Here is a 26,887-nt window from a genome sequence, read left to right as displayed (position 1 = left end):
TGCCTAGTATGTATGTGTCCCTACAGAACACAAGGTGCTCGAGTTTGTTGAAAATGTGCCGAAAAATAAATAAATAAATACAATGTGATATCAGCAATTTTTCCTTTTTTCAGGCACACAAAACAAACAGATTTCCATAACATTTGTTCTCTGTTGTTTAAACAATTATGTAAGTTCTGCCTGACTCTGCTCTCTGCCACCAAAGATGCTGCAGAGTGCCCTCTGGTGGACAAACTATGCAGCATCAAGTCTGTGTAGCTTCTCAGTCATCCAGGTCATGGTAATCTTAGTAGGGGGAAGGAAAAAAAAATATCGACTGGACTTCTTTAAGTTTCTATGCAACATCAACACTCCCGACATTCGCTGAAAAGTGTTTCTCCTATCTCGTTAACTGTTTGAATTTTCATTTATCGACCATTATAAATACCAGCATCAGCAAATGGCGAATCTTGGCCGTTATACTGAAAAAGTTATTAAAACCTAAATGATATGGAATGTACTACAGTCCTTGCAAAAACTGGATTTTGAGGGCCAATTACAGCTGTGCCATTGGGTGATGATCCTGCAAATTGATGCTAACAAGTAAACAACAAGTAACTGATCAATCAAACGTTTTTTAGCTTGTGCTCTCATAAATGCATGAAATCAATGTTTTTATTGTAAAATCTGTCCCACTTTAGATTGCTGTTGAGCATTTAACCAGCACTTGTGCAAGTACATGCACACCCTTCTGTACTTTTCTTTAAGTCCATCAATCAGCATGTCTAAAGAGAGAAAACAGAAGTGTTTTTAAGTGTTACACTTTAACTTTAGGTTTAATGAAAATGGGCTGGATGTATGTGTCATTTAAAGTCTCTGCTGTGTCCAGAGAGGACAGAATTTGATTCTATTTGCCTTTGTAATAGGCATCTATCGATATCAGCATTGATACTGGCCAATATTTGTCAACTCTCATCGATGCTTCTGTATTTTTGGTGTAATATAAAGCTTTAACTGGATGCAACACTCCATCACGATCCCTGATGTTTGAATGCAAGTCTTCCAGTTTGTGCAAGTCCTCTGTCGCTAGGGCCTCTTGTCTGATCTGTGTGCAGCTTGGAGTGTTTGCCTAGCAACACTGACTTCACAGTCAAAAACACCCTCTAGTCTGAGCCCAACTGCCAACCACACAACACTGTGTCAAACACTTCCACCTGATTTTCTTTCCCATTTATTTAACTCTAGAAGAACATTTTTTTTGTTTTTTTTCTTCTCCAGTTTACATCATGTTTCTAAATTGAATAAGTAACTATGTTAAATGACTCTGATCTCAATCCTGACTGAAATAACCCAGTATCATTTAATCTTGATTATCAAAATAAAGAAAAAAAATACATGTTTTAAAAAAATAAGTACATAAATATGGTAGAGAGACCCTACAATAATACACAGAAAACCCCAACATTCAAACAACCTCCTATGAGCAAGCACTTGGTGACAGTGAGAAGGATGGTGACTATAATAACTCCGTCGATAGCACTTCTAAAATCAGAATCTCTTTGTATGGCGTTTTTAGAAGGATTATATCTGCTCATACACTGTCATGTGATTCCTAGTTTAAAAAGTTGTTGCTTAGTTTTTAAACTAACTGTAAGATAAAAAATTACATTCATTCACTTCTACTGATCTACTCAGAGTTAATTTTAGGTGTTCAATGATCACTATGCTGGTTTCAAGATTTTAAAGGTACAACCACTAGTTTTATAGCTAAATTGCTCAAAAGCAATCTCACTGCACTGGTCATCCAAGCGATCGACACCTGTGTATTTCAGTACGATTTAAATATAAAGGCACTAATAATGGGACTGGCTACGAAAATCTTATATGGAAGTTGATATAATACTAATAAAAAAAATGCAATGTCAGTTTATTTGAGCAATCAATTCTGTTAACTCATCCTTATTCAGCTATTCACTTCTTCTTTCAAATAGTTCTCCATTCAGTCACTCATCTCCTCAGTCAGTCTGATGTAGAGGTCTCTTGGTGTGCATTAGACCATGAAAGAGTCATAAAAATTAGCTCCTAAGAACTGACCTGATCCATTGACTGTGTAACCTTGAAACACAAACACACACACACACACACACACACACACACACACACACACACACACACACACACACACACGTCAATTGCCTTAAAGGTGGTGGTCATGCTTGAAAAAACATGGATTTCATTCAACCCACTGCTAAATGGAACCAACACGCTTGCCCACACACGTTTCATTAAAGTGCCCTGTTGGCTTAGTTTGGCACAGTATGAGTCAGGGGAGTTAGAGAAGCTGACTGAGATGAAACGCACACACGCACGCGCACACACCATTTTAAAAGAAAAAAACAGGAAAAGACTTAAATAACTTTGGAAGATGAAAGCAGCTGGATTAGATGCACACAGTCAAATGTGTGTGTCTGTGTTTATGTTTCACAAATGTTGTCTACCAATTTAATTTTAGCCAGTGTCATTCGCAGCTAACACTAGGGAGGTCCACGAAATGCTCTGTGTATTGTAATCCTTTCCACCAACAAAGGAAGGATTTCAAATCAGCCACAGGTTGTGCGATTTTTCCATTGGATGCTGCTCAAGTCACACCTGGGTCCAATTATGTTTGAAAAACTGTCAGATATGTGAAACGTTTGTGTGAATCAATCTGTAGTGTCATGCGGGCTCGTCTGCTGCCCTTGGGGTTATTAAATTGGTTCCTTTGTGCCAGACGAGTAAATCCATCACAGAAAACAGTTGGAGGGAACTTAAAGCGCCTACCTGTAGATTGTGCCTCTCCAGTCTCATCTCCAGAATGTTATTCTGCTCCTCCAAACGTTGCCGCTCTCTCTCTAAATCTTCAATTTTCTGTCTGAGAAAAAAGATGCATGCACATACACTGTTTAATAACGCCTAACATGCAAAGATGTGACCATGTAAGTCACAGAGTGAACAGGTTAATCTTAGGCGTATAGCTCTGCTCAGGCATGCATGTGAGGCATTAGTGATTTAATCCTTTATATGTATAGTCATGAATTTTTCATTGCAACAAGTTGAGGTCAACCCACCTGAGAATGGTGACCTCTTCTTTGGTCAGTAAAGAGTTGCTGTCAGTAGCAGAGGCCTGCTGCTTCTTTAAAGACTCCAGCTCCAGCTCCGCCTGGGACACAAAGAAAATGATCCTGGTGTACTATCATCAGACCACCTTTGGCCGTGTGCCTGGCAGAAACCTTCTGCCTGCAGATAAATCCTGAAGACTGTATTATAGTGGGCTGCTATCTTTTTGACACAGACATCAAGACAAACAGATATATCCTTTACACACCATTAGCCCACTAACTTATTTTCTGTTTCACAACGTCCTGATCTTTTTACCTCTTACTCGTTTCTATTCCATCTGTCTCATAGTTGTTTTTTTCCCCTCTGATCTTGCTCTCGTCTGTAAAATTATCCCTCATTTCCATTTGCACACCAATTTTCCTCCTTCTCTGACAGCATCTGCCCATCTCTCGGTGCATCCCCACTCCCAGTCTTCCCAAGACAGATAAGTAATTACTGCTATACCAGACAGGTAGATTTCACGCGTCAATACTCATTGCTATGGCTATGTTGATGTCACCTCGGCAACAAGGAGCCAAGAAAAGAAGGAAGATCATAGAATGAGTAAAGAGGGTGCGTTTCAAGGTTTAGGTCACACCTGCCAACTCGCTACGTTATCCGGGACTATATTTAAAAGCAGAATACTTCTGTCTGTAAGAGTTTTCTGTCATTTCTAAAATCTTCAATTGAGAAAAATGTACATGCCAAGATTGACAGATAAACCTGTTAAATGTACTGACACACTCAGGACTGAAAAAAAGAACATGTGCTAAAGTTTACATCTGTTTTCATTTTTTTACACTGTCATTAAAAGATTACTATGTATAGATAGATGCATAGATTCTTTTGCATCCATATTTCATTTTATTCTTATATTTAGCTGGTTGGGTGGTTATATTCATCAATTTTCTACCACTTACATGAATCTGGGCTGTTTGAACCAGAGTCTAAACAAAGATAACAGGATTTCTCTCTCTCCCCAGCCATCTCCTCCAGCTCTTCCAGGGGCACAGTGAGGCAAGCCAGACATAAGACAGTATCTCTCCAGTGTGCCCCTGGGTGTCCTCCTGGTAGGACATGCCTGAAACACCTCAACTAAGAAGTATCCAGGAGGAGTCTTAGTCAGGATGTATAGACAGACTATTGTGAGCCTCTACTGAATGACTGAGCCCCTGACCTCACCTTTAAGTGGGATCCCAGAAAACTTTTGGATGAAGCTCATTTCCACTTGTACAGTGGCTTGCAAAAGTATTCGACCCCCTTGAACTTTTCACACACCCCACTTTGCAGTTATTTATTTGTAAAAAATGTTTGGAATCATGTATGATTTTCGTTCCACTTCTCACGTGTGCACCACTTTGTATTGGTCTTTCACGTGGAATTCCAATAAAATTGATTCATGTTTGTGGCTGTAATGTGACAAATTGTGGAAAAGTTCAAGGGGGCCGAATACTTTTGCAAGCCCACTGTATCTGAGATTTTATTCTTTCAGTCACTGCCCAAATCTTGGGGTATTCAGTGACGGCAGAAAGGTAAATCAACCAGTAAATCGATGGCTACACACTGACACTCAGCTGTCTCTTCACTGCAACGGACTGGAACAGAGTCACAAAGTCCTTTAATTAATTAAATGGAGTTATATATGCATGTTGTCTAGGTAACTTCAACAGATTGTACATAAAGATGCATGATTCCCACCTCCTGCTACTGAAGTCTGCCTTCCCTCTTGTTCTAATTATATCAATTATTAACCTGGAGCCTCCAGGACAGTGGGCACATGATACTGGTGGCCACCCAAAGGTGCACACACATGCTACTTTCCTTTAATTTCACATAGTGTACATGGCACAATCATAGATGCTGGTTATGCTCTTATCTTTTTGTAACTGCTATATGTGAAATTAGCTAGCTACATCTCAAACGCTTTTTGCAAAAATAGACTGATTGTGCTCTTGGATCCATGTCTCCAAACTGGTTGATACTGCTTATACTTTGGCTGCTAATTACTTGACTGGTGAAAAATGCCTGTGCCTTTTATAGAAACGGCATGTTGCAACAACAACAACAACAACAACAACAAAAAAAACAACAACCCAAAAAAAAACAAAAACAAAAAAAAAACGGGATTGCAGGTTCACTTACTGTTTGTAGCTGCAGTTTTAGTGTCCCTGTCTCCTCCTGCGCTTTGGTCAGCTGAGCCTGAATTAACAGGACAAAAGAAATGTAATGCAGAAGCAAAAAGAAAAATGACCCTAGCCTACTGATATGCAGTAATAGCCCTCCAAAAAACAAAGGAAAGAAGCCAGTTAGTACTTCAAAATAACATCCCTGTTGAGAAATGAGCTGCTATCAACCAAAATATTAGGTCTTTCATGGGTTATTATTTTGTATTGTAGTGTCCTAAGGCAGTGTGTTGTGGAGGCTTTTGTGTTTGTTCCATTTTCTTACAGATCAAGCTGCATTTTAGCTTTTGTAGCTTGCCATCACCAGTGTGTGAATGTGTGTGTGAATGGGTGGATGACTGGATATGTAAAGCGCTTTGGGGTCCTTAGGGACTAGTAAAGCGCTATATAAATCCAGGCCATTTACCATTTTATTAACCTTCATGTTAGATTAGCCAAGCTGTGACACTACGAGTGCAGGGGGTGCTAGGTTAGTGCTGATTCCCGTTTCAGCACAGCAACTGCCAAATTCACAGTGATTGTTGGCTGATTATTAAAATAAAAGATTTGTAGAGAAATTCAAGGTATTTCGCCCATCTCTTTCAAAAGTGAGTCACAGTGTAAACAGCATAATGCAGTAACTTTAAAAGGGCAAAACTGGAGAGAATCAAACTGGGGTTCTGCACTTAAACATGGCAATTCTGTCAAACTGAGGGAATTAAAAGAAAAGGGTGACAATCTCTGCAACGTAAGTCCAGTATTATCCATTTTTGTAGATGTGTTTCAGTCTGTCCGCTAAACAAGAGTATTGAGGATGTAAACAACAAGCAGCTGAAGCTAAGCAGCATGCAATTACTGTGCCCTCAGCTACGAGTCATGTGTCAAACAGCTACATGCATAATAATCTGGTCGGCAGCTTAGTGGAAGTCAGTACTTTCAAATTCAACTTTGAAAAACAAAACAAAGAGCAGAAGACAAAAAAAAAAGTATATTTATGCACGCCTGCAGACACACCTCCATCTCTGCATTATGGCTCTGTGTCTTCTGCAGTATGTCCTCGGCCTCCCTGAGGCGTTTGCTCAGTTGAGGAGAGTACTCAGTAGGCGCCAGCTCGCTGTCATAGGACTCTAATATGGCACGCATTCCATCCCGCTCCTGCAACATAAAACGTTACACATTAACAGCACTATAACACGGTAAATCTGCTGATTAATAAACAAATTTCACCGTATCCAATAAAGTAAAAGAAAAAGTTGTGGGAATTTTAACATTTTGTAGCATCACATAGTAAATGTCTATCTGTGTCTGCATGAAAAAACAAAGTAAGAAAGCATCTTTCTTACTTTTTTTCCTCTAATTGTTACTATGTTTCTTTTTGTTTGCTTGCATAAAAGTCAGTAACACAGTATGAGGCAGCTACAGCTTTCTTATCCAAGCTGTGATAAGAGAAGCTTGCGTGTGCCCATGCTCATCTGTATTTCTAAAACTGAAAGAATCAAATCAAAGAAAAATGTCTTTGTAGACAAAGAATACCAGAATGAATAAAGAGCACGTGTTGCCTATATTATGCTTCCTCATCATCTCATCTTTAATGTGCTGAATAGTAAACGTTTTGTCCTCTGTAATGGAGTCAGAGGCATACCTGCTTCTCTTCAACAGGAAAAATATTTCTTTTAAAGCGTCAACAGGACTGACATAGTTTCCAAATAGCTATCAAAGTTGTCGGTCTGTGTGCTTCATGTCTGAGTGGTTCATTTTATATTTCACTGTCACAGGAATCTCATGGAGTCCCAAAAAAAAAATCCATATAAAAAGAGATTTTTACATTTATTGTTCATATAAGAAATTGAAGTCATAAGCAAAGAGAAAATAAACTGCAATGGCCTGTTGTGGTGTGTGAATGGAACCTAATAAATGCACGATCATTGTATAGAGGATCAAAAAGGCAATAATAATAGGATTAGATATAAATGAAATCACTCAAAAACAGGTATTAAATGTTCAAAATTATAACGGTATAATATATAGATACAATAATATAATATATTGTGGAGGTATGTAATAACGACAGGAGAGGTCTCTGTGTCTCACTCCAACTTTATTAACTGACTCTCAGAACTTCACATATATATTGAGCGCCAAAATCTCCACCCCAACACTTCCGTTCAACTTGGGTGTGAGTGGAGCCACCTGGTGGTCCGCCACAATATAATATAAATTGTAAAAGACTATTGACTGTCCCATAGTTTAGAGAAGACAAAAGGTTAACGTTGTTAATTTATAGTAATTTAATACACAAGCTAATCTAAATAACACTTCATAATAATTGGTAATCATCGTCTACATTTTTGTGAGACCTGTAACCACTCCAGTCAAGAATACTTGTGAGAGAAAGGAAAAGCACAATGCTCTGAGGTCAGCTGTCAGTTCACTTTGCTATCTTAGAAGTGAACTGTCAGTCAGCACTGTTCATATGATGCAACTCCTCCCCTCCTGACTCTGTCAGTGTACACTGTGCACTATAAAGCAAAGCAGGTGGCATTTTATGATAATCAAGTTAAGAACCAAACATTACGTAGCAAAATTTCTGTGAGAAGTCACTAATGGCTGACTCTGTGAATCAGGAGGTGCAAATACATGAAATCTGTTCTAGAGTGGCCACTGACACTGCAGCAGAAATTACATATTAAAAGGCAGAGACAGAATCCTGAACTCTGTGACCTTTGTGTGGGCCACTTCATACCAGGAACATCCCATAAGACCAGCCATTATGGAGATGCTTTGACCCAGTCAAACTGACTTTACACTTGTGTAACACATTTCATCACTTGAAAGCTGCTAATGTAACACGGCAATAAATGTCATAAGTTTTAAAGTACACTGTGTAATGTAATCAAACTGTTTACCAGAAGGAAAGTGTGATTTTTTTAGCCAAAGATTAGCTGGCATAATGCTAGCTTATAACCAGCTGTTGATTAGCTGACTTGTTGTCAGCTGTCCAGAGACAAGAGGGTCGCATGTCAAATCTGCTGACAATGAGCACTGTGACAATATCGAGAATAAATGAGTGTTTATGGATGTGACTGACTCCAGTCCAGTTGAGAAGAAGAGGAAGAGAATGAGGTGGAAGAAAAACGTTTCTCAACTTCCAGACGGCGGCTGAAGCAACTACAAATAAGAGTGCAGGATACCGTTGATTGGCATATGACCTGCTACGTAACACATTAGAGGGTCACCTAGGGAACCAGCTTCAAAGTGACGTGCGTGTGGACGCATCTTAACCCTCGCCTGTGACCATAACCCTAACCCCAAATTTTGCCCAAATCCCAACAGTGGGCAGCAATAATAATCCTTGTACAATAGCATACTGGTTACTACCTGCAAACAAACCATGGCAAAACTAACCAGTCAGATCAAAATCAAGATAGTCTGCTAAGAAATGAGTCCGTCAAATGCATTACAGCAGTTTAGTTTGCCAAGCATTGACACACAACCATTGACTTCATACATCCTACAAGATTCTCTTTAGAGGAGAAAAGAAGATAAATAGGAAGACAGAATGAACAGAAGTAAATACAAAAAAGGCACACATGAGTACGTTTAGAGGTCAATGTGCATGTGTTCACTCCCAGTACTAACCAGCAGGCCCTTTGGCTGTTTACTCTCCATTAATGTGCCAAGAAATTCACTCAATCTTAATCAAAATCTGTCACCTCTTCTCTGATAAAAACTCTCAATTTAAAAACACACAAACAAACAGGGAATGGGTGGACAGAATGATAAAACTATCATTACTGTTTTCATCATCTTTTTTTTTTTTTTTTTGAAATTGCTTTTGTGTCAACTGTTTTATCCAGTGCGTGAAGCTCTGGCCATGCCTCTAATGGGTCACGGAGTCTGTCCCACTAAAGTATGTGAAGGTAAAAGAAGTAACCAGACCAATGGTGGCTTAAAGGAGATGCCGCCTTGTGGCAAAGACAAAATGTTGCATTTCATAGTAAAGAGTAGAAGAACCTCAAGGGTTTGTGGGGCAATTAGTTAATTAACCAGTTCTCTTCTCTTCTCCAAAGAATTCTTCAAAGGTCAAACATTTACTTGATGAACTGGTTAGCTGATCAATATACAAACTACTGACGACAATCAAAACCGAATAACAATTTAGTTATTTTGTCAGTCACTTTGTTGGTTCCACATACACAAATAGGAGGACCTGCTGCTTCTCTTGAGTTTTATTTCTTAGTTGGGCAGGGTGACATTTCAAATCCATCTAAGACACCTGGAGGAAAGTTCAAAAGTGGATAAACATGCTCTGATTAATCTTTTTTTTCCCTTTATAAAAACTTAAAAACAACTGCTCAGATATTCTTCATATTCCTCAGATAGCTTGTATTCTTCCCTGAATCAAAACTCAATGAGCTATTATTTTTCATTTTAAAAGTATTGAATACATAAATGAAAGACCATTCACATTGTTTTTGCAATGCAGACTTCAGGCTATATGACGCATACCCTAATTGTAGGTGAGCAAAAAGATCCTTTCAATTTTCAGTAAAGTTCAAAAACTAAAAACCATTTGAGTAAAAAAGGCATTTTCAGTTGTTTGTCATTAAAGTATATAAAATGCCTTAAACCTTAAAATTAAGCTTAAAAAAAGGAGAAAGAAAGAAGGAAACTGAATAACATCAGTGGTTGCTGGCTACATTACAAGCCATAGAAAAATTATTTAAAAAAAAACATAATAAAGAAAAAATTATGAATAAAAATAAACTTGGGCAGTTGGAGATATGGTTGAAGTCACGTCATTAATATACTTCACTACAATCATTAAGGTAATTCAAGTGTTCGGCATATTTGCATTGTTGAAAACAAATTGTTCTGCGACTGCGCCTGAATAAATAAACAGCTTAAACAGTTCACGTTTAAAAGCTCAGAACTTAACACCAACTATAATGGATTTTTTTTTCTAAATAGGCTGTGACTGGCTGGGAAATAACAATTACTTATTTCGCTTTTGTGAAAACTTGATGCAAAAAAATTCTTTCACCGAGCTATAATGTTAGCACCCCTTCAATCCTGCCTAGTTATGGTGGTGGTGTGTGCATGTGTGTGATTTGTGTGGTGAGAGACTAAGCATGATAACGTCGGGAATTACACACATCAAGAAATCAATATTACAGGGAGGTCTTCTCAAGAACTGCAGAGCAAGGGGGGGAGCAAGACAGACAGATGGAGGAGTCATGTGACACCCGGTGGCCAATTAGCAGGACAGAGGCGTAAAGGCGAGATTAAGAATTCAATGCTGGCCTTGCAAGTCTACCTGGCTACTGTGTTCACTGAGTGTTTAGAGTCAAATTACCGCATTGGGTGATGTTTGAAAGGTCATGTTTGAAGGCATGAATACTTCTCTGTGTTTGAGAGTGCGTGGCTGATCGCCAGGTACCTTGGTTAACAGCAGCACCCGCTTCTGCAGTCGACGGACAAGAGCGTCCTGTGCCTCTCTCTTCTTTTGCTCCTCCAGAGTCTTGCTGTGCTGCTGGGTCAGCTCTGCACGAAGCTCAGACTGTGAACGCTCCACACTCCTCACACTGACAGAGCAGAATAAATGAATTGGTGGGAAGCAATTTTTATGTGTGCGCGTTCGTACGTATGTGTGTGTTTGTTAATAACAGGGGAGAGAGAGGGGAGAGAAAGAAGGAAAGAGGTTGATTAATGCAGAACAGTCTGACAATTTGAGAAAGGCAATTTATAGTCAATTTATAATAAGACTCACAGACGACTTACCTGACTGACACCAAAAAATCCCAGACAAGGGTCCAGAAATTATTTTCAGCAGAGATTTGTGCCAGGTCTGATCAATAGGACAATAATTACGCCGAAGGGCAATAATTACACCGCAAGCTCCCATCACCATCCCCTCCCACACCCACGACTCTCCCATTCTGCTGTTTCTAATACTTCATAATGAGCCCAATACGCTCAGCAGAAGAGGAACGCTTGTTAGCTAATGAAAGCTTTCTTAGCTGGACTGAGTTGCAGCACGAATATACCAGAGCACGCGTGTGCGGCCCTCCCTATAGACATCACCTCTGTCTAAACAGGACAAGTTTAATTAGTGAATTCCTTCTCTCGCACACGTACACACACTCACACACCAGTGGTTACTGTCAGGAGTGCTATCAGAATCAGGACCAGTTTAATTAACTTTGTGACAATTAAGGACTTCTCAGAGATATGCTCTAATAGATACATGAGGGGAAGAGAGGCATGCAAGCAGACAGAATGAGAGAAATAGGTCTGAAGAGAGAGAAAGGGATTTTGTGTGCGAGCGAGTGTGTGTGTGTATTACCGGCTGTTGAGTGTGTAGTTCTGCTCTTTCAGAGCAATTTCTCTCTGCTGGATCTGAATCACCTCCCTGGACAGATCCTCGGGTTTCCTACAGGCAAGACACAGCACAGAACAGTTAGCATACAGATGTGTACACACACTTACTCCCGCAATGAAAAATTGATACGACTGAGAAAGCAGAAAGGGCAGAATAGATGAACACGACGGCACTGCCACAATCTTTTGTTTGCCGGTCAGTAGGGAGCTCAGAAATAAAATGACACGAGGAGCAGGGGGGGAGATGAGAGGAGGACAGTGGGGTAAATACTGGTCACTGCTCTACAAAACAAACTCACTCGGTGGAAGAGACTGACGGGTTACAAAACAGACGGTGAAAAGGCAGCAATGCATGTGCCACATATGTGTTTAAAAGCCAACATCTCACCTCTTGTGAAATGGGTTTAAGATTGGGCAATTTAGCTCCACAGCACTTTTAGTGCAAAACTAGAGACTTTCAGAGGATGTAGCTTACTCTTCAGAGCAACTGAAAATTACCAGGTTAAGCAATTCAACCAACAAACCTGGAAATATCAACAGATGAAGGCTAGTTGCTTTTCCTCGATGAAATCAATCTGCTTTACATGTTTCACATACTAGCACCAAGAGACCTGACCTGGGCTTGTGTGCCATGATTAGGCAATCTACTGACAAATTAGGGATATGAACAGAAAAGGCTGAGCAGGCAGATTAAGGGTGTACTCACACAATTGCTTTGTACCATGCCCAAGCTTGACTGTCCGCCCTCTCCCCTCGCATGCTGGCCTGCGCTAACACTTAACGATCCGGGGCCAGAGTACACTTCAGTTTCTCAGCATCTTATCCCCTGCTTACTCTCTCTCCCTCTTTCAGGCAGACACTTGCTTTTGAAACGCATTCTTGCACAACAAATGAGGTTCATGATTTTATGTGCTTTAATTGTAACCTTTTTTTTTTAAGCAATAACACGTTGTCCTCACGTACCTTATAGATTTGTTAATTAGTTAGCACGGTGATTTTCACGAGAGAGGGTGTTAGTGAGGAAGTGTTACACGGTTAGTGATTACACTACAACGTGTACCCTGTATGAGTCCAACTGAACCGTGCCTGGGCTCACCTCCTAAAAAGTGGGCCAAGGCTTGATGTGCTTAACTGAAACGGTCACACTAGTTAAACATAATGGACTTTGGGGGTCAAATGTGCTTTGACGCACTACGGATTCCCTACTGTGAGTACACACCAACTTCAAGGCAGACAAGAGTATTCCATGTGAAAACTGGATGGTGAGGATTTATTACAAACAGCATTTCAAGCCCAAAAAACTTCAGACAAATATAAAATGTACATGAAAACTGGAGGCAATGACAACGATCATTTAGAGCCTATAATGTCTTAAATGTAAGTATGATGAAAATAACACAAAGACTACCTGCATACACATTCACATACACACGCATATCCATTTTCTTCCGCTTATCCATGTTAGGGTCCCGGCTGTTGAGGGACAAGACTCGTGTGCACCCTGGGCATGTTGCCACTCTGTCACAGGACTAGCACAGAGAGACAGTCAACCATTCACAACTATGCTCAATTTAGAATCACCAATTAACCTAACATGCACGTCTTTGGACTATGGGAGGAAGCCAGAGCCCAGAGGGGAAGGCACAGGGAGAACATGCACGCTGCACACAGAAGGGCCCAGCTGGCCGAAGGGGATCTGAATCCAAGATCTCTTTGCTGTGAGGCAACATTGCTCACCACCACACCAAATTTATACTCACGTGTTCATATTGACCTCAGCAACATTACAGCTGCTGGAACAGGAGCCAGAGAAAGAATTAATCTTTTTTTCAAGGTCATGATGTGAACACAAATAAGTCACAGCCTCGAGCAGTCATCTCGTCTCTCATCCACAGGTACTGTGTGTGTTGTTTTATATATTTTACATATGAAGCTGGTGCTGGATTATCCACTCAGCACCTGATTCATACTACTGCATTAAGTCCATTTAAGAAAAACAAACAAACAAACAAAAAAAAACAAACATATACGGTAGCGTGCTAACGTTGCCTCTGTTACTGCAGTTGTGAGATTTAGGTGGCCTATGCTAGAACTTGTTTCTAATGAAAAATTATCATTACTTACTGTTGGAGAGATGTTAAGAAAAAACTGCATTTGACCATCCTTTGCAAACTACCCATGTCTGAAGACAAATACTGTCAATTCTGGGAGATCTAATAAACTGACATCACCTCCCATCTAAGTTTTTAGTTTCTTACTCTTTTAATCTCATGGAGCAGCGTTAACTGATATTACACTGTGTAATGATGGTTAGTAATAAATGCATAGATTTGTACCAATTGAAGCAACACTGACTCTTGAAGATAGGATGCGAGCCTTTTCATTCTGAGGGTTTCAGAGTACAGCTGCTTCTCCTCTACATTGGATGACACCAGAGAAGAGCTGGAAGTGGGCAGGGAGAAGGAGGTCTGGGCATGTTTGCTTGGACTGCTGACCTCACAACTCAGACATGGTTAAGCAGCGCAAAATGATTGAATGGCGCTTATGACAACCACTGTAAGTGATCGGTGATTACTGCATCCCCAAACTCTAGCTATAGTGCTTATTATATGAATAAACTAGCTGCTTTATTCAGACCATGGTAAACTCATTTTCCATGGTCTGAACTCAAATCTGAAATTCTTTTGCAAATCCTGAATGCCTTCAGGCCAAAGAGGAGATACAGTATCTTCCTTGTTATCAGCACACAATTCAAAAGCAAGCGTCCATGATGGAATGCATTATTGTACAAGGCATGCGAAACGGTCTCATCTCAAGGGACCTTTAATGCTGAGCACATTTTCACAATTGAACTGTTATAACTGAATGTAACTCCTGCACATTGTCTACCTTAAAACATAAATTACAATGTTTGAGTCTAATCAACATTTATCAGGTACAAAAGTAATGTCCACACACACACACAATTTTAATTATCCATTTGATGTCTTTTTTTGTCATATTTCTGCTATATTAATCATTTATGGGATATGTTAATCATCCCTTTTGGTATTGCAGCTATAGTTAACAATTTTTGAAGTGATATCCATGCAAGTTGGATATCACTTCATGGTTATCACAACTATTATACATGTACATGCGAGTATATACATAACATATCCATACATAGACGTTCCCTTTGCACCTGGTGAAAGGCAGTCGGACTGAAACTTCATCATTTAATAAAGGCATAATCTGTAAGCGAGACACTGTGTGGGGGTTATGTTCAGCCGTTATGTGGAACTTTTTCTAGGAAAGTGGGTTGTACCACTTAACATTTATCTAGGCGTGACTTCAGGTATGGAAATAAACTCATGACTAAAATATGACTTTGTGAATTATAAGCTGGAATGGCCTTGGTATCCCAAGTAGATAATTCAACATTGCCCTGAGCACAGAGGGATGAGCCTTTTCCTGAACTCACACAAGCAGATATTTCTCTGTCCTCTGCCTTTTGTTTGTTTTGTTTTGCAGGTCATGAGTCAGTCATCTTGGATGCTGTTGCAAATAACGTGATGGTTGCATATTATTGGGTGCAATGTTGTGAACAACTGGGGTGTAACCTGGTCTACAAAATGAACTGTCAGATTAGCGAGTCTTGCTTACAAAACGCACATAAGTGAATCGGGAAACGTGGCCAAAAGTAAAATTTAGTCCAAAGCCCAGATATCAAACATAGCTATAGTAGCAAATAGTCCAATTTGTCCCACTGGATAGATGCGAATGAGCCTTAGTGATTTTATTCACCATAGCCATTTGCTTTCCAATTGTTAAGTAAGACCTGGGAGTAAGAAATGCTAAAATCATAATAAATATAAATAACTGAGAACACTGACTTTCTGTGTTTGGAAACTTGACCTCTGACCTCGACAAAATTCACTCCAGAACTCATACAAGATTTGTAGTAAACGCACCCATGGTATTAATTTGAAAATCTTACGCTGTGTCGTTCTTGAGTTATATAAAGTCGGTCCCCCTCTTTGCTGGGTGATGACAATCCCCAAACCTTTCATGCATGAAATTTAGCTTGTTGGCACATAGAACAGTATCACCATGCTAATTTTAACTCCTCTATAACCAGCGTAGATGGAATCAACTGGCCGATTTTGATGTACTTGATGAACTTCTCTCTCTTTCAGTATGATTATGTATTCCTGAAATGGATCTGTACACATGTTTAGCCCATCTAAACCAACAACAACAACAACAACAACAACAACGTAAAGTGAAACAGTGTACAGGAGTTGTACTGTAATTTCTCCAGAAATTGCACAAAGTTATCAAAACTCTTATTGGTTTTATTTAATTGCGAGTAATATTTAGCATAAAAATCCAGCAATTTATGAACACTGGGTAGCATTCCAACTAAACTTGTTTCACTGGTGGATCATGGACACATACGAGCTAAAAGAAAGTCTTAATCCACAGGGAACAGCATCAAGTTTGTATGGCCTTCAATGTGGCATCAAGATTCAGCATACACACAAACACTACCACGAAGTAGTTAAATCAATTTAATACACCATCTATCACACAAAAACCAGTCTGTGACTTACATGCACAAAATAGCTGCAGTTCTTTCTGTAGCTTGTGAAAGTTTCAATAATAAGGGGGGAAAAAACATTTTCTGGAAGACCTTTCAATGTATTTTAATCATTCAGCTGTCCTTCAATGGCAAGACCAGAAGCACTTCCAGCAACCAGTCAAGTTGCACGAATTCAGTATCCAACTAGATATGACTAGACGATCACAATTTCCTGTTGAATTGTTGTCAGAAAAGTGATTTTGTGGCACATTATGATCTCACAGCGATGAGAACATGTGACCTTTTGGTGTAAAAATGTCATTATCTGATCATTTTTATCATATATGTCATTTTCCAGATATTTAGAGATTCTTGAATTAGGGCCAAATCAAGTCTTGAACTTTAAACACACAAAATTCTAATCACTTCATCCTCCAGTCAAAGTGAAACTTTCGAGCGATATCATGTAAAGAAAGCGACGGACAAATCCAAAACTTAAATGCCTCCAGCCCCAGCTGTCGCCAGCGTGGAGGCATAAAGATATTTTCATCTTCTATTTCTTCCAATTTTATTTTCAATTGTCATCCCCACTGGCACGCACATAACCAAGCACAATGTTATCATCTCACATAACAGAAGGAAAGAAAATAACTTCTAGCAACCAGCCAGCTGCTAACAAATCCAGGCTGCAGCTTTAAGGCTTGCGTCTACTTCTCAACACATTTATTGTTCTTAGGAGTTTTCTCTTTTCCCTTTAAGTTATTTCTTCCTGGCAAAAGACCAACATTGTTGGTAAGAATTAAATCTCAGGGTGATGGAGGTCAACTCTTCAAGTACAGTAAATTACATTTATTCAATCCTCAGTCGCAACTCAGCTACATACTCTTCATATCCTGATATATCTTGTGAGAGAAAATGTTTATCATGTATAAATATAAATTATATTTAGCTTTAAGTAACGCAAGATGACAAAACAAACCATAGAAAAATCAACAATGAAAATCCAAACTTTAGTGTCAAAGCACAGCAGCCCTTATGAGCCATTTCATATTTAATGACAGAACAACAACCGCCCTAAACAAGCAGCTTCGACTTCATGTCAGCATTAATTCAGGCACTGTTACATTAGTGACAGCCCTGAGATATGATCATTATTCTGTCACTGCAGTGCCATCAATTCTTTCTTCTGAAAGCTCCTGATCATTCTTAACCGCAAAAAGAATATGACATATATCCAATTCACTTTCACTTACTTTGTGATTCTTAAACTTCTTCATAAAAACTTTGACAATTATATACCTGACAAGACTCCAAGCAGTAAAATGCTGAAATAATGACTGTTTAATAGCCTACAAGGCAATCACAATATCCCACTTATGCACAAATCCACATCAATAGTAATTTTCGCACAGCACTGATGCACCGAGTGCAGTAAAGGTGAACAAATTGCTGAATGAAACACACTTACTTCCACCTGCCTCTACGTCGCACACACTGTGACAAGAAAATAACATCTTGACCGCATTGACATTTTATTTCGGGCTTTTATTAAACACCAGAATAACAGCTTTAAGGAGTTTCTAAAGGTGACTGTGATGCTATTTTGATCATCAGGAGCTAAACATGTGTGCAACATTAATATTTTGCACTTTTACATCAGCATCACACATGAAGCCAATAACAGAACTATGAGATTCCCCTTATCCAGTGGATTTTGAGGAAGAAAATTACAACAATTTACTTTAAATATCTCACTTAAGGATTCAAAATGTTACATAACAAATTACATATGACTAAAATTAAGCCTTACGGAAATATTGATTTCACTTAATTTCATAGTTTATTAGATCGCAGTTTTTACTTTTTCCTCCCACACTTTAAAAAAAAAAAAAAAAAAAAAAAAAAAAAACACACACATCCTCACACACTTTTCATTAAGCGCTGTGTTTACCTCACAGTCAACGTTAATCACAAAAGAAAGAAAAACACGGTGCGCATGTGTGCGTGCATGCATGCCATCGGCAGGTCTGCAGTGTTTATGTGTCAGATCAGCTTCATTGCTCACGAGGAAACATGCAATCATTCTCTCATTACCAGCTTTGAGTGAATGCATTGAGACTCATTTGGTGCACTCACAAGCAGGTACCAAACAGACATCTATACACAATGGTGGACTCAATCCACAATGATGAGGCACATTTGTATGGAGTGACCACAGCTCCACCTAGTGGCACTTTATACATGATTAAAAACAGGAAAAAAAAGAAAAAATAAAAAGAAAGAAATACACAAATGTCTATTTAAATATTTTTCTTTGTGATTCAAACGTACACACTTTGAAATAGTGTCTGACCTTATGTTGAGTCCAGTAGATTGCCCAAGGTTCTCCCAGGCGTGGAGCTTCTCTGTGAGCCTCTAAGTTTTAATGACACCAAAGCAAATAACTGTTTTTGAGTACAGGAAAAGTTGATGCTGATATAATACAGTCAACAGCAGAAGAAAAAGAATACTTTTATGCAGTATGAAGTCTTGCAAATATGGCATCTTTACATCCCACAGCAGTATAAATACATTATTTTCTTCTCTTATTATTGTACATATTTTATAATTCACCAATTATCTCTGACAATAGCTTTTTAAAAAGTAATGACTGAAATGTTTACTCAAGTTGCCTACACACAGGAAGTCAGTCTTTTGTCAAGCATCAGCTTGAAGCTGACACTGAATGCTAGTGGACATTCCCATATTTGCTACCAGCTTATATGTTAATCAACTGTATTCTTCACTCTCATTGGTAGCCACCTCAGTTGCTCACGTGAAGCTGAGAATAGTTTATCGCAAGTCCCGCCCACTTCAGCAGCACTTTTTTCACCTGTAGTTGTTTTCTATGGTCTGTTGCCACCATATCACTACGAACTGCTCCCAGTGTGTATAGGGCTTTTTGGAGGACATTCTAAGCTTAGATTATTAATTAAAAAATATATTTGATAGTAAATTCTAAAAGTTAAACTTCAAAGTTTGCAAAAACAAACATAGAGGACAGGGAGTCACAAAAACCTTCACGAGGATGCAGCCAGAGTCATTAATCTATCTAAAAATGTCTCATTGAAGCTTTGCTTATTCCTTAATTCTCTTAATATTTATATATTTCTAACTGCCCACACTTTTACCTCTTTTTCCAGTTCCATGTTGATCAGCTCTTCTTTGGTTTTCTCCATCCTCTCCAGCTTCTTCCGCAGACCCTCCACCTCCTCTTTCAACAGGCTGCAATTTTCTCTGCTCTCCCTGGACAGAACAGAGACAAAAAAGGTAAATTAAACTGATAGCTCAGTGTCTAATGCAAGACATGGAGAAACTTTCAATCCCTGGCTACAGTCACACTCGGATGCAATTTTGAAAACCGTTTTCAAATATATTAAGATTACAGTGACTGACGACAAATGCACGTAACAATGTACCAACTGTGCATTATAGCTATAATACATTGCTCTCACTAGTTTTCAAGTTTTCTTTACTTTAGTCACACTTGTTGGATTAGGGTGACTTTTCTGTGAACTCTACTTCCCAACCATCGGAGACCAGACAATGGACTCGCCTTGGAAGATCAGACAAAATGCTGATTGATCCACCTGGTCTTTCTTTTCAGTCACATTTCCCAGACTAAACCTGCAATACTTGCTCCTCTTGCTATCCAGCACCAGAAATACTCAGTAATATGAACAAGTACTTATTGAGATTACATTCATGTATGCCAGTTGACTGTTGGCCCTGAGATGTTAAGCAGGATTTCTCAGTAAATGGCAGCCCCTTGCCCCCCAGTCACCCTCTGTCTCAGAACATGTAAACAAGGAGTGCAGTGCAGCTCTGCAGTATTCCATTTACGTCTGGCCAGAGTAATCTTAGTGTGATGACCCATTCCATTATGCACATCCCTTCCTTGCTTTCCTTACTGATTTTTTATGAGAGATGGGGAGAGTGTGAGGAGCATGTCCCCCACCACACACACCCTCCCCACACTACTGATATAACATTCCACTTAAAAAAATAAAAATAAACAAATAAAAATTATTTAAAAAAATAAAATTGGCTAATTAGCTTTGTTCCTGTTTAGGACAGTTACACACACACACAAACACTCGACCAGAAAATACTGCTTTCTGCATAAGTGTGTAAAGGTTTATCTGTAAGGACAGATGGCTGCAAAACACTGGCACACTTTGCAAGCTAATGTGAATGTGTATGCACAGCACAAAGTGTCACAAATTTCAGCAGCATTTAAAATGCAACTTGATTGTCTGAGTACTTTTAGAAGGGTCAGTCTTTTTCCCCCCTCCCATTTAATCGACTTATGAATAAGGAACATTCCTAGTTACAGTTATGGTATCTTCAGCAAAATTCTTAATCTGTTATCTTGAGAAAGTATGAAGAGTTTCATGCTTTAAATTGAGATTTCTGTAATACAACAGAAAGGATAAGTGGATAAACACACCAACTGCTAAATTTCTCCACTTAGTCTGACAAGCTGTTTGGCTGTTACTTGACAAATGGATCTTCTGTTATCCAACTTAATCTTTCAAAATGCTTGTATGCTCATTAATGCCCGATAGCATCCAAACTACGTGGTACAAACAGAATCAACCTAAACATATAGTGTAAGGTTTTAGAGACAACACAGGCACAAACACATATTACAAATACCAAAAACACTTGTTAAAGAAAAGAGAGCTTGTGGTATATGTGTGTGTGAAACTTGTGGATTGAAAGGTCCCTCCACTACAGTGTAAAGAGTTTACATGTTAAGGAAACTTCAAAAATGTATTTAACCTGAGGTAGGCATTATCATCTCTGAGGCGCTTCAGCTCCTTTTCCAGATCTGGAACTCTGGCCACCTCTGACTTTACAGTCTTCACAATGGCAAAGTCCTGCTCCTGGAACACAAGCCGCCTTTCCAACTCCTGCCAAATTAGAAAGTGAGAAATTCACCAGTAATACAGTTTTCAGATTAATGACACACTTTATGGAAACAAATACCTGTAACAAACAAGCAAACACACACACACACACACACCTGTATTAATGTAAATATCTAACCACCAATCATGTGGCAACGACTCAGCAATCTTTTATTGTCCAAAAGTGGACAACAGAAGATTAGTAAAAATTGTTGCCTGATCGATGTCGAGCTGATCCGAGTGGGTACTAATGGAAAAAGGGCTTTAGTACCAACTAAGCATCATTTAAACCTACACCCTACCTGACGATTGTAGCTGACCATGTCCATCTCTTTATGAACACAGTGTACCCAACTTCTGATGGCTGCTTCCGGCAAGATCACGTGACATGTCACAAGACTCCAAATCACCTCAAACTGGTTTCTTGAACATGACAGTGAACTCACTGTACTCCACAGTCCCCAGATCTCAGTCCAACAGACAGACAAATCTGCAGCAACTGTGTAATGCCATCATGTCAATATGAACCAAAATCTGTGAGGCATGTTTCCAACACCTTGTTGAATCTATGCTCTGAAAAGTAAGGCTGTTCTGAAGGCATAAGTTTATGTTATGAGGGGAAAAAATACATTTAAACTCATTTTATGCAATTTGAAGGAGAAAGGTAGTTTGAACAAAAAAGCTGATATGTAGAAAATTGAACTGATATACTGCACATGCATTGGTTATACGTCTAAATCGTAATCATATTTAGTAGGTTTACATTCGCTGTAGCGTGAGCTACATAACACTGTGTAACCACACCGTCTACATCAGTGCAAAGACGTACAAACTGCTATGTTTAACTATTTCAACTAGTTTCTCTCCATGAACTGTGGACACTGGAATGTTCTGAACTACAGACAAATCCGTACACCATTTAAACTCTGAAGTGAAACCATAAGGAGCCCAATAGAAGCGACAGCATTTCGTACCTTAATCTTGATTATGTGATCAGAGCATGAGGACTGCGCAGCTTGGAGACTTTGGCAAAGTTGAGAGACTTCCTGATACTTCCTGATCATAACAGCAATCAAAGAAAACTGCATGGTCAGCATTTATATTAAGCAGTACAGCTCAATATTTATTAGCATGAAAAAGAGCAAAGTGTCAGTCCTTGTTTGTGTGTGTACCTTTGTTGCAAATCTAGCTTTTCCTGTAACTCCTGGTTTTCGAGCGTTTGAGCAGACATTTTTGAGTCTTGGTTTTGAATCTTCTGCCTGAGCTCTCTGATCTCATCCTTCAAAGAGCTGATGGTCTGCAAACAGATAACAGAGGTAATCCAGTATAAGATAAGAGGCACTACCAGACTGGCAAAATAACTGTGCGTGCAAATCTACAAGCATGCGTGCACCTGGTTAGCTGTGCCAAGCTTATCATCTCTTTCCTCCAGTGTCTTGTTTAGACCCTCCAGGTTCTTCTGGAGAGCATCATTTGCTTCCTTCTGCTCTGTTAGCTTCTTATTCACCTCTTCCGCTCTCTCCTCCAGCTTCTTTATTTGTCCCAAAAGCTCCTGGTTCCGATCCACCTCATGCTGCAACATAACAAGGTGGTGAGCTATCTGATGCCTTGGTCATGTGGTATTAAAGGAGTATGTATGGCATGTACCTCCAAGTCTCGTGCGCTGTCTGAGGCTGCCCTCTCCAGTTCAAAACGAGCCCGTTTGTGACTCAGCTCCATCTGTTTCTTTTCCTGGTCCAACTGCAGGTAGCGATTCTTGGAGTGAACCCTCTCTGCTGCTTCTAAAAGCTAAAAGAAGGATATGCTAGTAAGTGCGGAGGCTGAATGCTGGTGCTATTTTTGTTCAGCTTTTTTGCCCCCCTGTTGATGCAAACAGTTTCTGTATGTACCTCCATGCTGCGCTTGTACTGACTCTGCAGGATTCCACTCCCTGCTGAGTGTTCTGACAGCCGCTGTGGATGTTCGGGGCGGCTGATGAAGGAATTGAAGGACTTCAGGGTTGTTAAAATGGTCGTGTCGTCTTCTAAATCCATCCTGGAAGATGCAGCACACAAACGAAAGGCTCACAGTACGAGTAAAAAAAAGACTACACTACGGCCATGTAAAGTTTAGCTAAGCAATTCTAAAGTGCACCATTTTCATGCTTTATAACTTTACGATAAAAGTGTTAACACGTTAATGTTATATGCAGACAGGTTCCTAGCATTAACTACGTAAAAGTGCGAAGTAAGATAAAAGTGGCATTAGCTTCTTTGCTCAGCTGCACAAACACGAAACCAACTTTAGTAGCTTAACCAAAAGCTAATGTTTACGTTAGTTGCCATATTTGACAATTATCAAGAATTATCTCAAGAAGGTATTCACTGGTTTGTTAAGAACGGTTTAAACTGCTTCACTCCTGTATCACCACAGGCTACACAAGAGTTCAGTTTACCATGACTGTTTTCTACAGCTATTCTCTCTAAGCTACGTTTAAGTAGCTAACAAATGGGCATCGCTTGTAAGAATACGTCCTCACCTCTGAGCCGGCTTGGTTTCCTTTTTTAAGGAGCGAGTTATTTGCAAATAGATTATCTCAGTGTTGCTAACGTGTTAGCTGCTCGCACAATACTACAGAAATCCCTCCAGTTTAGCTCGAATGGGATGTACGTAGTATCGCGAGATTTGGTAACATATCGCGAGTATCAAAAGCAAACTTTTTTGTTTGTTTTGGTTTTAATCAATGACTGTAGAAAGGTTTTCTACAGTCATTGGTTTTAATAGGAAAAACGAATAAATCGTGCACTGTTATCAGTTTGATTCAACGTTTCTTTGTTAGTTTGTTTTTTCCCCCCCTCTGATTTCTGGTTTTCTAATAATAAATACAATGACGCTTGGAAAAGCCTGGTAACTCCGGCACTATTCAGGTAGAGCTGTTTTCTTACAATTGGTATTAGACAGAATTTTACCATTTGCACAACCTCTGTCATACCACTCCTACCCTTAGAGGTCAACCACCTCCACTTTACCATATAACCCAGGTTTAATAATAATCTTAGCGCAAATTGCATTAATAAATATGTATACTATACACTGTGTAATATGTTTGGGACTAGCGTGATTCAGCTATCACATAAACAAAAGTTATTTTGCAGTTTTACAGAGATTGGTAGGAATAATTTCATGAAGCATTCTTATCTGGCGGCAGGGTTTTGGATCAGTCTGATCAATCTTGCTGGAAAAACTCAGGGAACGTGCCAGCTTCAGTGCATAAAGAGGGAAACACATCATCATGTAGCAATTTCAAATATCCAGTGGCCTTGAGGTTTCCATTGATGAAGAATGGACCCACTATCGTTGGACCCCATATACCACACCAAACCATCACTTTTGTTGGTCCAACAGACTTGGAGGGATCCATCCAATGTGGGTTAGTGTCAGACCAATAGCGGTGGTTTTGTTGGTTAACTTCACCATTCACATAAAAGTTTGCCTCATCACTGAACAAAATCTTCTGCATGAACTGAGGGTCCTGTTCCAATTTTTGTTTTGCCCATTCTGCAAATTCTGTGCGCCGATCTGGGCAGGGCCGTGCAGAGAGGGGCGGGTGCTCAAAGTTAAAAAGGGGCACATTGAACCAGGCTGAATAACAACAACACACATTCATCAAGAATCTAATATGGGCAACAAGGCAAAGCAAACGTAGCCGATGGGTACAATGTTGCTGTTGAGGGGTTGCTGCTGATAGTGCTGGAGGGCAGGGCTGTGTTGATCTGAGACTGTAAACATTAAAAAGTCCACAGGAGAGATGGTAGCTGATTAAACAAGTGTCATGAGATAATAACAAAATGCAAAGATTGGTGACAGCGCTTGGAACCATAAGGCAACAAAAAACTGTGAGAAATAATTTAGGCTCTGCCTGTGATTCACTCTTTGCTTCTCTTCTTCCTTCCATCATTTCATATATCACTCTCCACTTGCTGTCTATCTGAGAACAAGGCACAACTTGCTATTGCAATAAACTATAATCTAATTATCCACACCTAACAACTCTTGCACTTAATCTATAATAAAATGATGACAGAAAAATGTTATAGCCCTGCCTTTAGTAGCCTCACACAGCTCCTACTGTTTCCTCCTCATGTCCTTACCAGGCTTGTCTGGACAATGTTATATCATGAGTAATTTTTTTTTTTTTAAATCCATCTAAATAAAACAAACACACGCACACACAGGGACATTTTACACCTTCTTCAGAATACTGTATATACTATGGGCATCATGGTGCTGATCCAGAATCCTTACATATTTATTACTAGAGCTACAATAATAAAGCAATGAGGAGGGGGAAGTAATAAATATGAAATAATGTATTTATGGTGATTCCATTTGTTTCACTATCCACTCTGTGCAGGGGCAAAGCTTATTACATTTTTAAACTGCAGAGATACAATCATTTTACTGCTGTAAAATCCAAATTTTGTCTTATTTAAAATAGAAATCTAATATAATCTGCTTCTTAATGTATGTTCTTTAAAATACAGCGTGTGTTTTTTAATATATTATAATTATAATAATGCATAATTATGTGGAAGTGCATATTAGATCGTTTTTTAGTGAAATATAATTGATTGATTGATTGATTGAATCTTTATTTTGAACATGTTGAAAAAGTATAAAAAAAAAATAGAATTAAAAGAGACAAATGAACAAAGCAAACAAAAGGAAAACGAGCAACCACAACTCCAAATAACGTCCATGTTCAAAAAGGAGCAGGAAGAAGCATAAGCTTATTTAATCCCACCCCTTTTCCACTATCTAGTATCTACAGACTACAGAAATACCTCCTTGCAATTACATTATATGTTATGTGTAATTAATCCCTCCAGAAAGGCAGGAAAAGCCCTGTAACTTGCTTTAAAACTAAATATGTTCCCTAAAACGGTGACAGAGCTACAGACCCATGACAGCCTTACACAGGTAGCCAGCAGCTGTGACCAGCACTACTTGTGCAGTTAATAAAAGGACAGGTAATGTTTGTCGCGCTGTTGCACACACAGCACGCTCGTTTGTTTCAGTTCGTCAGTTGCAACAAGACAGCTTACCAACGTGTACGTAATAAGCTAATACTCCTGTGTGCTACACACTACAGTGTACGCTGTACACCTACTTACTGGTTTTGTCGCATCAGTCTGTGTCTCTGAGTTAACTTGTGTTTCTCCTACAGCTCCGGACCGCAAAAAATGCGCGTGCTCTTTGTGAGCTCGTTCCCGGCTCGTAACCAGCGCGTTCTGCCGACAAGGGCGATCATTGGTTAAATGTGATCATGTGACTGATGCAAGCCAGATTTTATTTAGCAAAACTGTGATTAATAGTTAAATATTATTGTTGAGGGGCACAGACAGGACTCCGCACTCACACACACATTAAAAAATAATAATAATAAATTATTTTTTTTTAAAGTTGCCTCAACAAAAGGGCACTTTGGGCACCCATCAGGAAAGGGGCGGGTGCTCAAGCCCCTCTAGCCTCCCCCCTCTGCACGTGCCTGGATCTGGGTCATCCTCGTTGAGATGCTGCAGTAGCTGGAGTTTGTAAGGGTGCTATTTGTGAGTAGCTAATATCCGCCAAAGGGATGTTCGACTAATGCCACTCTCCAGTGACATGCGGCGAGTGCTACGCTGTGGGCTCTTGCTGAATGAAGCTAGGACAGCCACTGATGTTTCTTCATT

The 26,887-nt window shown here is 39.4% G+C and overlaps 1 protein-coding gene across 2 annotated transcripts in view; it reads right to left on the bottom strand.

Annotated features, from left to right (window-relative positions):
* The window catches only part of mad1l1 (mitotic arrest deficient 1 like 1), a 69,884-nt gene extending 43,438 nt beyond the window's left edge, over positions 1-26,446 (bottom strand). The window contains exons 1-15 of one of the 2 annotated variants that reach the window (XM_082535825.1): positions 26,330-26,446; positions 23,066-23,210; positions 22,824-22,964; positions 22,570-22,749; positions 22,349-22,473; positions 22,151-22,232; positions 21,049-21,179; positions 19,395-19,509; positions 18,578-18,639; positions 11,626-11,712; positions 10,720-10,864; positions 6,294-6,434; positions 5,260-5,316; positions 3,087-3,178; positions 2,800-2,890 (exon numbers count right to left, since the gene is read on the bottom strand). In XM_082535825.1, coding sequence (XP_082391951.1) covers positions 2,800-2,890; positions 3,087-3,178; positions 5,260-5,316; positions 6,294-6,434; positions 10,720-10,864; positions 11,626-11,712; positions 18,578-18,639; positions 19,395-19,509; positions 21,049-21,179; positions 22,151-22,232; positions 22,349-22,473; positions 22,570-22,749; positions 22,824-22,964; positions 23,066-23,210; positions 26,330-26,343 — 1,608 coding nt within the window. In that variant the 5' untranslated portion in view covers positions 26,344-26,446. Of the gene's footprint in view, positions 1-2,799; positions 2,891-3,086; positions 3,179-5,259; positions 5,317-6,293; positions 6,435-10,719; positions 10,865-11,625; positions 11,713-18,577; positions 18,640-19,394; positions 19,510-21,048; positions 21,180-22,150; positions 22,233-22,348; positions 22,474-22,569; positions 22,750-22,823; positions 22,965-23,065; positions 23,211-23,694; positions 23,832-26,329 lie in introns of those variants that run through there. The other variant, XM_082535826.1, reaches the window with a different exon arrangement.
* Positions 26,447-26,887: the final 441 nt, after the last annotated feature.

This window comes from Aulonocara stuartgranti, assembly GCF_965226115.1.
Source record: "Aulonocara stuartgranti genome assembly, chromosome: 6".
NCBI lineage: Eukaryota > Metazoa > Chordata > Actinopteri > Cichliformes > Cichlidae > Aulonocara > Aulonocara stuartgranti.
The sequence above is the reverse complement of the archived record's forward strand: the minus strand, read 5'-3'. Positions and strand labels throughout refer to the sequence as shown.